The sequence below is a fragment of the Lepus europaeus genome, chromosome 7 (assembly GCF_033115175.1).
Source record: "Lepus europaeus isolate LE1 chromosome 7, mLepTim1.pri, whole genome shotgun sequence".
NCBI lineage: Eukaryota > Metazoa > Chordata > Mammalia > Lagomorpha > Leporidae > Lepus > Lepus europaeus.
In genome coordinates, this window is record NC_084833.1 from 18611131 (window position 1) to 18624394 (window position 13264).

A 13264-nucleotide genomic window follows, 5' to 3' on the forward strand; every position below is an offset into this window, starting at 1 on the left:
CCCTCCAATGGCCACTGTGTCTGGCGCATCGCGCTGATCCAAAGCCAGGAGCCAGGTGCTTCTCCTGGTCTCCCATGCGGGTGCAGGGCCCAAGGACTTGGGCCATCCTCCACTGCCTTCCCGGGCCATAGCAGAGAGCTGGCCTGGAAGGGGGGCAACTGGGATAGAATCTGGCGCCCCACCCGGGACTAGAACCTGGTGTGCCGGTGCCGCAAGGCAGAGGATTAGCCTGTTAAGCCACGGCGCCGGCCTTGTCTCTCCCTTCTTTTGCCTTGTCTTTTTCCTTTTGTCTGTGATTCCCCCAAATAAAAAGCAGCTGGGGAAAGTGATATTTATATGGATTCTTTACACAGGTATAGGTTCAAGCAGGCATTCAAATCTCTGAGATGATAGCCATCAGTGCTAGTAGAGAGAAGGCAATTTACATATCCTAATTATGGTAGAAGGGAAAATGCATAATTTTTAGCAAGCTGGGAATTAAATGGTTTCCAGGCACCACAGAGTTAATATTCATCGGTGTAGTTTTGATTGACATGCTGGAGGACGGTAATGTGCGATTCTTTGGAGGAACGGGGGAGGAGAGTGGAAATTGCAGTTTCTGTATTAATTGTACTTCAGGTGTCTTTTATGACAATTTCATGTTGTCTAGACAGAGGGAAATGGTGGGGAAAATTATTCTAGTGGAGTTAAATGCTAAGTCCAAGAGGGATCCAGAATGGTTACTGAAGTCAAGATTAGGGTAGAAAGTGATATGTGCCCAAGAGACAAATCAGTGAAAAATCAAATGTCACTGGGAGAAGCAGTTCAGAATGAAACGAGGATTGTACTCTGCGCTCGTGTCTGCTCCAGGGCCAACTGTAGATTGTTAGGAGGCCCAGCTGGAGTCTCTGCCTCCTGTCTATTTCTATAGACTCCAGAAACTTCATTATACAAACAGATGTGAGCCATGAAAGCTGCCTCTTTGCCTCTGGTTAATAAATGCCCCAGCCCACTTTGCTTTCTTTTGCCCTCATTTTCTTGAAAGGCTTCATTTCTCAACCATCTTTTCCTTCCTGATTTGACCCTAGGATTTTAGTTCCTATGATAGAATATAGCTTTTACAGTATACCAAGATCAAAGGTCTGTCCATAATGAATGGCCTTAGCCAAGAATTCTTAAATTTTCAGGTCAGGAATCTAAATGTGAAGATCATCCTAGGAGATACTATGGGTTTGTTGGTATTAAAGCAGTAAATGATTCTACCAGTGTATTCTTTGTAGAATTAGTGGGCCTGGGCCAAGACTTCTGATGGTTTGTCTGCTTTTTTTTTTTTTTTTTAGATTTATTTTATTTATTTGAGCAGACTTGCATGCGTGTGTGCACACACATGGAAGGGGACAGGGAGAGCGAGGTCTTCCCTCCTCTGGTTCACTTCTCAAATGGCCACAACAGTTGGGGCTGAGCCAGGCTGAAGCCAGGAGCCAGAAGTTTCATCCAGGTCTCCCATGTGGGTGTAGGGGTCCAAGGACTTGGCCATCTTTTGCTGCTTTCCCAGACACATAAGCAGGGAGCTGGATTGGAAGTAGGGCAGCCAGGACTGGAACCGGTGCCCATATGGGATGCTGGCATTGCAGGTAGTGGCTTAACCCATTATTCTACAACACCGGCCCCTTGTCTGTTATTATGAACTAAATTAACAGAATTGTGGATTGTGGGATTCTATAAAACTCTCCTTTACCTCAGGAGAAACCAGTTAATTAGTATACACTGCCTTTTTTTTTTTTTTTTTTTAAAGATTTATTTATCCATTTGCAAGTCAGAGTTACACAGAGAGAGAGGTCCTCCATCTGATGGTTCACTCCCCAGATGGCTGCAACGGCCGGAGCTGCACTGATCCAAAGCCAGGAGCCAGGAGCTTCCTCTGGTCTCCCATGCAGGTGCAGCAGCCCAAGGACTTGGGCCATTTTCCACTGCTTTCCCAGGCCATAGCAGAGAGCTGGGTTGGAAGTGGCACAGCCTGGACCAGAACCGGTGTCCATATGGGATGCCAGCGCCACAGGGTGTCAACCCGCTGTGCCACAGTGCCAACCCCTACACTGCCTTTTAAAGTCTAGAATTATTTATCCCAAAAGCTCCTTGTGGGATCATGCGTGCTTGTGAGTATCAGAACTAGAACTTTTTTTGAGATCTGCTCTTATTCATCCCATGGTAGAAAGCCTCTAATATAAATTCCTGATTCAAGAACAAGTCTGTGGCCTGTGACAGGCAGGAAAAATGGATTGGATGCAAAGGAGGACCTCCATGTAGGTCAGATTGTGCCTTTGCGTTTACGTGCTGATAAAAGTGAGTTTTTATTACAACCATATTGTAATATGTAAGAGCTAAGCATAGTGCCAAGCAATCATTTACAAGTGTATTAAAAGTAACCACCCACCAAACAGCAGAGGGTCACATATTCCCAGAGGGGTCTGGCTGACTTTTCAGGCAAGACTTTTGTGTAGCTAAATACATGATTGCACACCGTGTATAAATTCTGTTTCTGGCTTCCTCCCTTTTGTTATTTGGGTGATTATGTTGTGCTCTGATGTTTTACCGTCTATCGCTCACTGCCCGGAGGCATTGCAGAATACATTAATGTTTTGTAAGATGTTTTTAAGCTTTTCTAGTAAATGGTATTGTTTTGAGCTCCATGACTTGTTGATGCTTGGTGGTAGTAAAGTAGGCTGATCCAAACCATAAGGTACTGCAAGCTCTTTTTTTGTAATGTATCTGTGTTTTTTACCTTGAAGATAGCCTTTTTTAAAAATTTCTTTATTTACTTGAAAGTCAGAGTTACATAGAGAGAGAAGGAGAGGCAGAGAAAGAGAGAGAGAGAGGTCTTCCATCCTCTAGTTCACTCCCCAGATGTCCGCAACGGCTGGAGCTGCACTTACGCGAAGCCAGGAACTTTCTCCAGGTCTTCCCACATGGGTGCAGGGGCCCAAGGACTTGGGCCATCTTCTACTGCTTTCCCAGGCCATAGCAGAGAGCTGGATTGGAAGTGGAGCAGCCAGGAGTTGAACCAGCACCCATATGAGATGCTGGCACTGCAGGCAGCGGCCTTACCTGCTATGCCACAGCACTGACCCCCCTGAGGATAGCCTTTAGCAGTGCCATCTTGCCTTGGTCCACCCCACAGCAGGGGTAGGAATTGCATGCCAGGCTCTGCTGACAACTGCACTTGCACTGTAAGTGCACCCTTCCAGCTTCAGGGCCCTGCAGCGATCAGATGAGTGCCTATCGTTGAATAAGTTAAACGATAATTGCTAGTGTGTGAAATGGGGAGGCTTGCATGCCTTTGCTTTAAAGCAGAGATGTCAATTTGGAAATCATAATAGAGGTGTCGTTTCAGAACACACAATTATTTTTTACGAAGAGTAAGGGCTTGTCATCTCCTGGCCCAGGCATGCGCTGTGGCAGAGATCTGGGCTTGCAGAGCAAGATTCAGAAATGGAGAAAGAACAGCGCCTCCAGATTTCTTTGGCCTCCTGCCCTTTATCCCCTGCAAACATTGCCCTTTTTACCCTATGAGGACTCTTTCAGCAATATACAATCCATGATCATCAGTGTAGTTTCCCAGGCAAGTAGCCAGCCTCTGACTGTATGGTTTAATGACCCTCCGAGGGACCCGATTTGCACTTTTTTATCAGGACAACTATGTCAGCACTTTATAACCAGAGCAGCTTAAGTGACCAGCAGGATGAAGGGTGATGTAGGCAGTTTCTGAAAACCTGGTTCCTTCAGGAATTTTGGTGTGAGTTTTTAGACATCTGCAACCTGTCTGAAAGTTATGGGGTCAATGAGGAACAATCAGATATATCTTCATATTCTTCCAAGTCTAGGTAGGCCTGTTGACTCATTCACTTAGATATTTATTGGTTTCTTATTACATGTTAACTAGGGTGTGAGTTTTGATGAGGATAAAAAGATGATTTGGAGTCAGTACCTGCTTTGATGTTGCTGGTAGCCCAGTAGCAGAGACAAGACATACTTGTAGGTAACCCTGGTACAAGGTGACTGAGGAGAAGACCTCTTGAGAAAAGAACAGATTGCTGTGGTGCAGTGGGTAAAAGAGGGTGACCTTCTGGCTGGAAGAATCTGGTATTTGCACTTTGAAAGATTTTTGTAGGCAGTGATAAAGAAGAACTTCTTAGAAACAAGAAGTGGCCAAGATAAGTTCATAGGATAGCAAGGGTTTGTTCAGTTTAGCTAGAGCAGTGTTTCTCAAAGCGTGGTCTGAGATCCCTGAGGTCAAAACTGTTTTTATAATAATGCTGAGATATCCTTTGTCTCCTTCACTCTTGTTCTTTCAGAACTGTACAGTGGAATTTTCTAGAGGCTATGTGCAATGTAATGAGATTTCACTCTGATGGTTAATGGAATTGTGTGCTTCTGTATTAAAATTTTCTGTTTTAATTTCAAATGTGGTAAATAGTGATAGATAAAACATCCCAGGACCAAAAAGTTTGAAAACCATTAGGATAGAGTATTCAGTAGATCCAAAAGGAATGAGAAATTTTGACTGCAAAACTTTGGATGCCAATTTGAGGGATTTGGATTTTTATTTCCTAGGCAGAAGTGAGCTGTTAGTTTGGGTTTAGCTCTGCTGAATTGCAGGAGCAGATTCCACCCAGACAGTGGAGCCAGGCTCGGAATGGCTCAGTAGGCATGGAGAGCCAAGGGCATCTCAGCTTTTTGGAGCAGGCTCTCCCTATCAGCTGGGCCATGGAGGTCTGGCAATGGGTTGTTTCTAGTGTTTGGAGAAGGTCTGAACATGTCTGTTCGCTTTAAGATATTGATTTTCTGTGATCTCACATCAGTTAAAAGACGTGTTTTCAGGACATACATAACTGTTTAGTGAGGAGGAGTCTATTTACTGGCTTGTTCATCATATAGACTAGTACCCAGACTTTCTGCTTCTCAACCCTGATACCCACTGAATTTGAAGTGAAGATTCCTTTCTTTTAGATGATCCTTGCCTTTGCCCTGACCACTTTTTTCTTTTCCAGATCTTTCTCCCCGTTTTTTTTTTTTTAATTGTATTCCTAATCATCAAAGGATATGCCTGAAATGGGAAACCCCCTTGCACATAGTCAGAATATTAATCAGGGAAGGAACAAATACATATTCATCTTGAGTGTTGGGAATTTTTAATTAAAATTTTTAAAAAGATTTATTTATTTACTTGAAAGACTGGTGGAGACAGAGCAAGAGGTCTTCCACCTGCTGGGTCATTCCCCAAATAGCCCCGGTGGCTGGGGCTGGGTCAGGCTGAAAGCCAAGTGCCTGGAGCAACATCCAAGTCTCCTGTGTGGGTAGCAGGGGCCCAAGTACGTGGGCCATCTTCTGCTGCTTCCCCAGGCACATGAGCAGGGAGCTGGATTGGAAGCAGAGAAACTCAGACTCAAGCTGGCAGTCCATTTTGGAATGCTGGCCTTGCAGGTGGCTGCTTAGCTTCCTGTGCCATACTGCCAGCCCCTAAAGTGTTAGGGAATTTGTACAATTGAATTGTGTGCCTATTGATTTATGATTTCAGCAGGGCTTAATATTAATTTTTGATGGCTTTCTCTGATGCATAGAACTTTGATTTCTATTTTTCTGTTCTGTTCCTTATTAATTCTACCTGTTTCAAGGCATTTTATGTGAACTCATATTTTAGAGCAAGGGCAGGCAGAACTTTCCTGTTAAGGGCTAGGTAGTAAATACTTTAGGCTTTGTCTCTATTGAGATTACTCAGCTCTGCCTTGCTAGCTCCAAAGCAATGTGTGAATGAATAGTTGTGGCTGTGTTCGGATAAAATTTTATTTACAAAAACAGGCATCTGTCCCAGGGCCTCTAGTCACCAAATCTGCTTTAGAGCATTTGAAAGTTGCTATTTTGAGAAATTATTCTTTTTAAATTTTTCGAAAAAGATTTATTTATTTGGAAGGCAGAGTTACAAAGATAGAGGGATAAGGGAGATAGAAAGGGAGGAGAGGAGAGAGAGAATGAGAATCTTTATCTGAGAGAGAGAGAATTTTTTTTTTTTTTTTTTGACAGGCAGAGTGGATAGTGAGAGAAAGGTCTTCCTTTTTGCTGTTGGTTCACCCTCCAATGGCCGCTGCGGCTGGCGCATCGTGCTGATCCGAAGGCAGGAGCCAGGTGCTTCCTCCTGGTCTCCCATGTGGGTGTAGGGCCCAAGGACTTGGGCCATCCTGCCTTCCCGGACCATAGCAGAGAGCTGGCCTGGAAGAGGGGCAACCGGGATAGAATCTGGCTCCCCAACTGGGACTAGAACCCGGTGTGCCAGCGCCGCAAGGTGGAGGATTAGCCTGTTAAGCCACAGCGCCGGCCAATGAGAGAATCTTTTATCTGCTAGTTTACTCCCCAAATGGCCACAATGTTTGGGGCTGGGCCAAGCTGAAGCCAGGAGACTACAGCTCCATCCAGAGAACCACATAGATGGCAGGGGTCCAAGGACTTGGGACATCCTCCTCTGCTTTCCCGACATGTTATCAGAAAGCTGGATTGGAAGTGGAGCAGTCAGGACTTGAACTGGAGCTCATATGCTGTGCAGGTCTCATAGGCAGCAGCTTAACCCACTGTGCCGCAATGCAGAGCTATTAAGAAGTCCTTTTAAATAAATGAGTTTTTTTTTTTTTTTTAATGAATGGCTGCCTCTTTAATTTCAATATTTAACTTTTAGACTTGTATATATTAGATTTTTTGTATATTTGAAAGGCCGAGAAAAAGAGATGGAGACAGAAAGAGATCTTTCATCTACTGGTTCACTTCCCAAATATTTGCAATAGTTGCCACAAGGCCAGGTCGAAGCCAGGAACCCAGAACTCATTCCAGGTCTCCCACGTGGGTGACAGGAATACAGGTAATTGAGATGCTGCCTTCCATGGTTTGGACTGGCAGGAAGCTGTAATCGGAAGCAGAGCTGAGACTTGAGCCCAGGCATTCCAACATGGGATGCAGGTGTCCCAGGCTGTGTCTTACTACTGCACCAAATGTCTACCCCTATTGGATGTTGTTTGTTGTTGTTTTGAAATAACTTCAGACTGGTAGAAAAGTTGTAAAAATAGTACAAATAATTTAATGTACCTTTACCTACGTTTTCTAAAAGTTACCTTTTACTACATTTGCTTCCTTGTTCTCTTTTGCTGTCTGTCTCCATGAGTGAGTATGGTTATGCTTTTATATATTTATGGTTAGTTTATTTTCTATATTTGTGGCTATTAGAGATTTTTAAGTATTGAGTATTTTTAAAGTACTATATAGTTTGCATTCTAGAATGGTAGCTTTCAGACTTAAAAAAATATATATTAGTAAGAGCTTTTTGAGTAATCTTTGTGTGTAATGTTTACCTCTAACTTACCAAGAGTTCCTGTGTTTCTGACAGATGTACATTATAGTTATGCATTTTGCATTATGCATTATGGTTATGCCAATTATAAAGCAAAAGTCACAGTATTTTCATCCTGCTCTCCAGTGGATCAAATAATACAACCCCTTGTGTTACCTCACATGGGTACCGCCGGTATAGAAAATGAACCAAGCTTATAGAGAAATGAAAGATTTTTTTTTCTGTCAAATCTTCAGTGATTTTTAGAAATGTTTATAAATTGAGACTATAGGTCAGAATGAAATGGCAGCTTCAAGCCTGAACCAGCTTGTCTGAGACCTTCCTAAGCCCTCCCTGATTTCATATAATCAAATTGCATGATAGATCATTAAGTCAAGTTATATTTGTGGTCGCCAGAGCAGAAGGCGCACAGCTGCCATCCCATTCCATTTGTTCTTGCCATTTCCTATTGATGGCTCTCTGCAGAAGCTAATGCTAGGTGAGAGAGATCTTTCTTTGAGATTCCTGAGAGTAGTAGTAGTGATATTTACTTGCCTAGTAACTCTAGTTTTCTTTATTCAATGCCAATTGAAGTGTACTTGTACTCCAGGTAGTATTGGTGCTGGACGTATGGAGAACTTCTGCTTCATCAGTGACTGGTATACATGAGGAGGTGCTGATCATAGTGATCGGCTCTCCAGATTTTGAGTATTAGCGGTTAAAGTGTTCACCAGTCGCAGTGTGCTGTCTGAAGAGCGGTTGGCACCAACAGAGTCTGTAGTAAGTAGGAACAGGAGGTATAAGTTCCAGAAGAATCTAATCAGGGGCTCCCCAGAGACCAAGCTTAACATTTAGGTTTTACTCTGATTCAAAGAAGTCTTGCTAGTTAAGATAGGAAGTGAGTGTTGGAAGCAGACTTTGCAAAATTATAAAATGGAATCATTAAAACTGAAGTTATCTAATCCAAACTCTTCCAGTTCAGGAAAGTCCTCTACAGATCCCTAATAAGTAATTTCATCTCTTAACAATCAGTGTTGTGGCATAGTCAGGGGGATGTTTACCTCTGACTTACCAGGATTGTGTCCCTAGCAGATGTACGTGTTTTGGTTACTCTGGAGGATGCTCCTTACAGACATTTGGAGGACAACACGGCAGGGTTCAGGGATATTTTGGACTAATTCTGGAGCACTTGGGGAGGGAACAGTCTTCTGGCAGCCAGCTGTTCCTATTCTTCATCTCCCACCTTGCTCCTCAAGAACTAGTTTATTAGTAATGAGTAGATCATGAGTATAGAATCTTGGATACAAGGTACCCTTCTCAGATTTTTGCTTCTATCCATCCCCATTCTGTGTACTTCTCCCTACGTGTACCTCTCAAAAATATTCTGTGTTTCACAGACTCAGTGACTTGCCATTATTTCATGTGTGCCCATGGAGGGGAAAAAAAAAATCTCACCAGCTACACTGTGTTACACAATTGCAAGATGCATCCCAATTTCTGAAACATTCTGATGAGTTGTTATAAATGTAATAATATCACTTGGCTTTCAACTGGAGAGAAGAATGTATTTTATTGCTGGCTTCTCTTCCTTGTTGGCTACATTGTGTTCTTTCCATTCTGTTTAGGATTGTCCAAAGTGTCTGAGTGTGGAGATGTAAGCCTTGTCTAGGCAGGAAACATCATTTCACAGTATCTTCTCTGGGGCAGGAAAGATTATAAACCAGGTTGAGAGGGTGTTAGGGAAAGGCTGCGGTGGGCCAGTTGCTGGAGTAAAGTGACTGCACATGACCGTACCTAAAGCCAGCTGGTTTTAATAATAGTGAATTGAATTAACTCAATTGGAAAAGATTGGTAGCTGCTGTCCTTCTCCTGCAGATCTGCTTTAAAGAAGAGTCTGGCAGGGAGCCGGAGACCTGTTCCTGGGAGAGCTAGGCAAGATGCTGCCAGAGAGGAACAATGTGCATTTCTTTCTGAGTCCATTTCCTTAGAAACCTGTTCCATGGCAGGAGCTTGATTGGCTGCCAAGACAGATAAGAGTTGGAAAGCAGTGTGGTGGACGTGGCAAACCAGGGAGCCCCTGGGCCATGTTTATTAGTTACGTTTTAACTTGCCCTGGTTGTACAAATAGGGAAAAAATGTAGCTAAAATTGAACAATCAGGAGACTTAATGCAAAATTCCAGATTTCTGGCTTCCTTTTAAAAATAGAGCCAGTAATACTGAGTCCACATTCACAGTTGGTAATATTGGCTGAAGCTGAGTGATGGGACCAGTACCTTCCTGTTTGGTAGTCTCCACTGCTCACAGCCGCTACACGTGCACTTGTTTCCTCCCTGAACTGTGAAAGTAAAACATGAGGTTTGAAGCATTTTGGTCTCAAGGCTGGCCTTCACTGGAGTGCTGGCATAATCGCTTAGTAGGTGTATGCCACAGGGGCTTGTACTTTAACTTCTATTCCAAGTGTTCTTGTGTATGTAGTGGAACCTATTTTTTCAGGATGTAGTAAGATTTAAATAAATACATGTGAAGTGCTCCGTATATTGCCTGGCACTCAAAAAGTAGTCAGCAAAATATGTTTGTATCATACATTCTCAGTTTAATATATGATTGGGTTAGATTATATTTGCAAGTGTTTTTTGTCAGTTGTTAAGAGAGCCCTCGGAGAGTATTCTTTCCCACAAAAAGGGTGTGGGTAGAGCAGAGTGAGTGCAAGATAAGGGGGTATGGATTATGATGGCATGGAGGAACTGAATGCCAAGACAAATGGTGGCGGTACGTGGCAATCTCTATGCCTATTCTTTTTTCTTCTGGTGATACCACCCTCTTATGTATCCAGGAGGTACTCCAAACAGAAATAAATCAAGTATCTGAAGCACCTATTCATTTCTCACTGAGGAGCAGTATTCAGCATTATATAGTGGCCGTATCCAGTGCGGGAGCTCTGTAGCTCATCAGTTATTTATATCTACCTGCTTAGCCTACAGGAAGGGTATGATCCTAGATAGCAGGTGTCAGCTGGCTGCACAGGGGGACTTTATTTATCTCGCCCCCATTTTTCCTTATGACTGACCTCTGAGTTGGTAATTGACAGGGATTATTGCCATTTTTTTAATCTCTGCTAGGAGGCTGCTGGAGTCTTCCCTCATTTCATTATCCCGTTATGATGGAGCAGGATCCAGAGAGCACCCAATTTACCCAGACCCAGCGAGGTAAGGCCGAAGTGAGAAATGGCACTAGGTGGGGGGGAGGGGTGGCCCTTGGAGCTGCCAAGCTATTGGAAGCTCCATTCCGTGCCTCTCTGGTCCTGGTGCTCTTTTACTCTTCAGTTACAATCTTGAGACAGGTGGTTCAGGTGATTGAGAAGTGTTGCAGGTAAGTGAACAGTCCCTCTGATGACAGAGGGTTATGACTGAGCTCTTGTCCTTTGGGGATCATATCTGCAAGTAAGGTGTTAGAAGAGGGTCTTGAGGAGCCCACAGTCAGAGACACAGGATTTTTTTTAAATTAATTTTTATGTATTTTATTTGTTTGAAAGGGAGTGAGATTGGGAGAGATCTCTCTCTAGTTCACTTCCTAAATACCTTCATGGCTGGGACTGGGCCAGGCCTAAGCTAGGAACTGGGAACTCCATCTGAATATCCTACATGGGTGGCTGGGACCCAGGTGATTGAGCCATCTCCTGCTACTTCCCAGGATGCACACTAGCAAGGAACTGGAATAGAAACAGAGCCTGGACTGGAACCCCAGGCATGCAGACGTGGGATGGGGTGTCCCAAGCAGAGTTTTTACCACTTGGCAAATGCCAGCCTAAAGGTACTCTTTTTCTACTGACTGGAGAGGCTGTTGCCAGTGTACAACCAAAATGGGAACAAAAATTTTATTTTTGCTGATAGGGAAATTACTTAAAAATTAAATAAACAAGAACCCCATTTGCTGTCATTTGAGAGAGAATTTAGAACACCAAAGGGCAGAAGTCAAGCTCTTTCAGATACCGAATTTCTGGAGCCTGCCTTGAGGAAGACATAACTGAAGAAAGGGCAACTGAGTGAACAGGTGCCATTTATTAAAGTGCTTGCTTTACACTTACTAGAAGACATTTGAAAAGTTCTTGAAGAGGTTAACAAGGAGGAAAAAAAAAAACACATTTGGCCATGTCAAGGGCCTATGTGTCCCTGATTCTGATTACTGAAGATTAAGAATAGGCTGTCCAGTTTATGTGTAACACTTAGCTGGAGAGATCAGCTCCTTGGGGATCTTGCAGGTGAATGTACTAATTCTGTTGGTGATCCAGAAAGGAGTAATCTGCATGTTACTTAAGCAATACTGGAGCACACTGGGAGACTTTGCCAAAAGAAAAGGGTATCTGATGTTTGGATGCAGGTTAGCAGGATAGGTCAGATAAAGCTAAATGAGCTTTATTCTAGATTAAGGATTTTGGGTTTACCTGGAATAACCTTTGGATCATACACATCCCAGGATATTAAATGATTTTATTGTTTCATAGTCCTGTTAGGATAGCATTCTTTTTGAGATTCTAGTGAGAAGATTCTGTTATCATCTTCCTTTTCCATACCCTAAAAATGACAAATCCTAGGTTCAGGGAACATAGTGGTTAAGGACCTTAAAAACAGGCAGTTTAGATGATGACTGAAGCAAGACAGTTTGGGTTAGTCTCTCATTACGTTAGAAAGTTATAAGCCCTCAATAAGGGAAGGAGATTTTTTTTCCCAGAAATCAAACACTTTGAAGCACTAAGATAGAGAACTTGTTGCTATACAACAGTTTCTTTTAGGAAAGCAATGGGAGTCTTGTCCCCAGAATTTTTAATCTGGCAAAGTTCAACAGTGATTCTTAAAGACCAATATTTGTCCTTTCATGTAATCTGTTATTTGTTCCTATTCTGATTTCTTTATCACAGAAAGTGCCATATTTTGTGATATTGATGTTTTTACATTTTCTCTCTGAGTACAGATTTTTTGAGGGGAAAGTGTTTTTACTTGAAAAAATCTTGAGGATTTATTTAAACATTTAAAATTTCACTGGGAATACTTTCGGGTTGTTTGATGGTTTTCCAGCTCTTTAGTAGGAGAATAATTGTTATTCTTCATTTATTGGTTATTAAATTTCTTTTCCTCTTATGCTTCATCCTGTGCAGTATGTACAGGTCAGAGCCTTTGTGAGGCATCTCCTAGTGTTCAGAAACTTAGCTTCTCTGTGGATACCTAAATGGACAAGGCGAAGATACTGTGCCAGGAATCCTTTATTACCATAGTTTCATAACTTAGGAAATTCCTGTCCTATTGTAAAATTAATCAGCTGGGGTTACACGTACTGAATTGAGTCCCTACCTACAGAGAAACCTTTATTTATTATCATCAGCATTATTTCTACCTCTATCATGAGTGATATATTTTTTCCATTAGTGTAGGCTGTAAACTGAGGAATGACTTAAGGTCACTGTGCAAAATTGGTTCCAAAAAAAAAAAAAAAAAAAAAAAAGTAAAAGATCTTCTTTGTCCTCTTGAAACTTTTTCCTTTTATATTCTTTCCTAGTCAGAGTGACTTGAGAATGTAACCAACAGTGCTTAATTTCTGCTGGAAGATTTCTGTATATTTGGTAGATAAGAGAACAACTCTAGAGCATTGACTTCAATGTTGGAAAATGGCGTAGTCTGTGATTTATCTTTGTAAAATGATTAGCAGCAGGGGCCCAAACAGATACTGAAAATTCACCAGTTGAGGCTTTTAGGAACCTAATTCTTGTACCCTGGTGATCTTGGCCATGTCATCTTTGCATTCCATGCCTACCTGCAGTATGACCATGATTTGGTGTTCAGTGCAGCATGTTATTCCACAAAATAAACTTTTGGGTTCCAAAGGTAGTTAGCTGGCTTGCTTGGAAATTCCATGTGATGGTT

At 42.5% G+C, this 13264-nt stretch overlaps 1 protein-coding gene across 7 annotated transcripts in view; it reads left to right on the top strand.

The window, feature by feature from the left end:
* AMBRA1 (autophagy and beclin 1 regulator 1) overlaps window positions 1-13264 on the top strand; it is a 226038-nt gene that overhangs the window by 69646 nt on the left and 143128 nt on the right. For 4 of the 7 annotated variants that reach the window (XM_062196222.1, XM_062196224.1, XM_062196227.1 and 1 more), the window contains one exon: window positions 10469-10555. The exons of the other annotated variants lie outside the window; for them this stretch is intronic. In XM_062196222.1, coding sequence (XP_062052206.1) covers window positions 10469-10555 — 87 coding nt within the window. The remainder of the gene's footprint in view (window positions 1-10468; window positions 10556-13264) is intronic. 7 annotated transcript variants of the gene reach the window in all.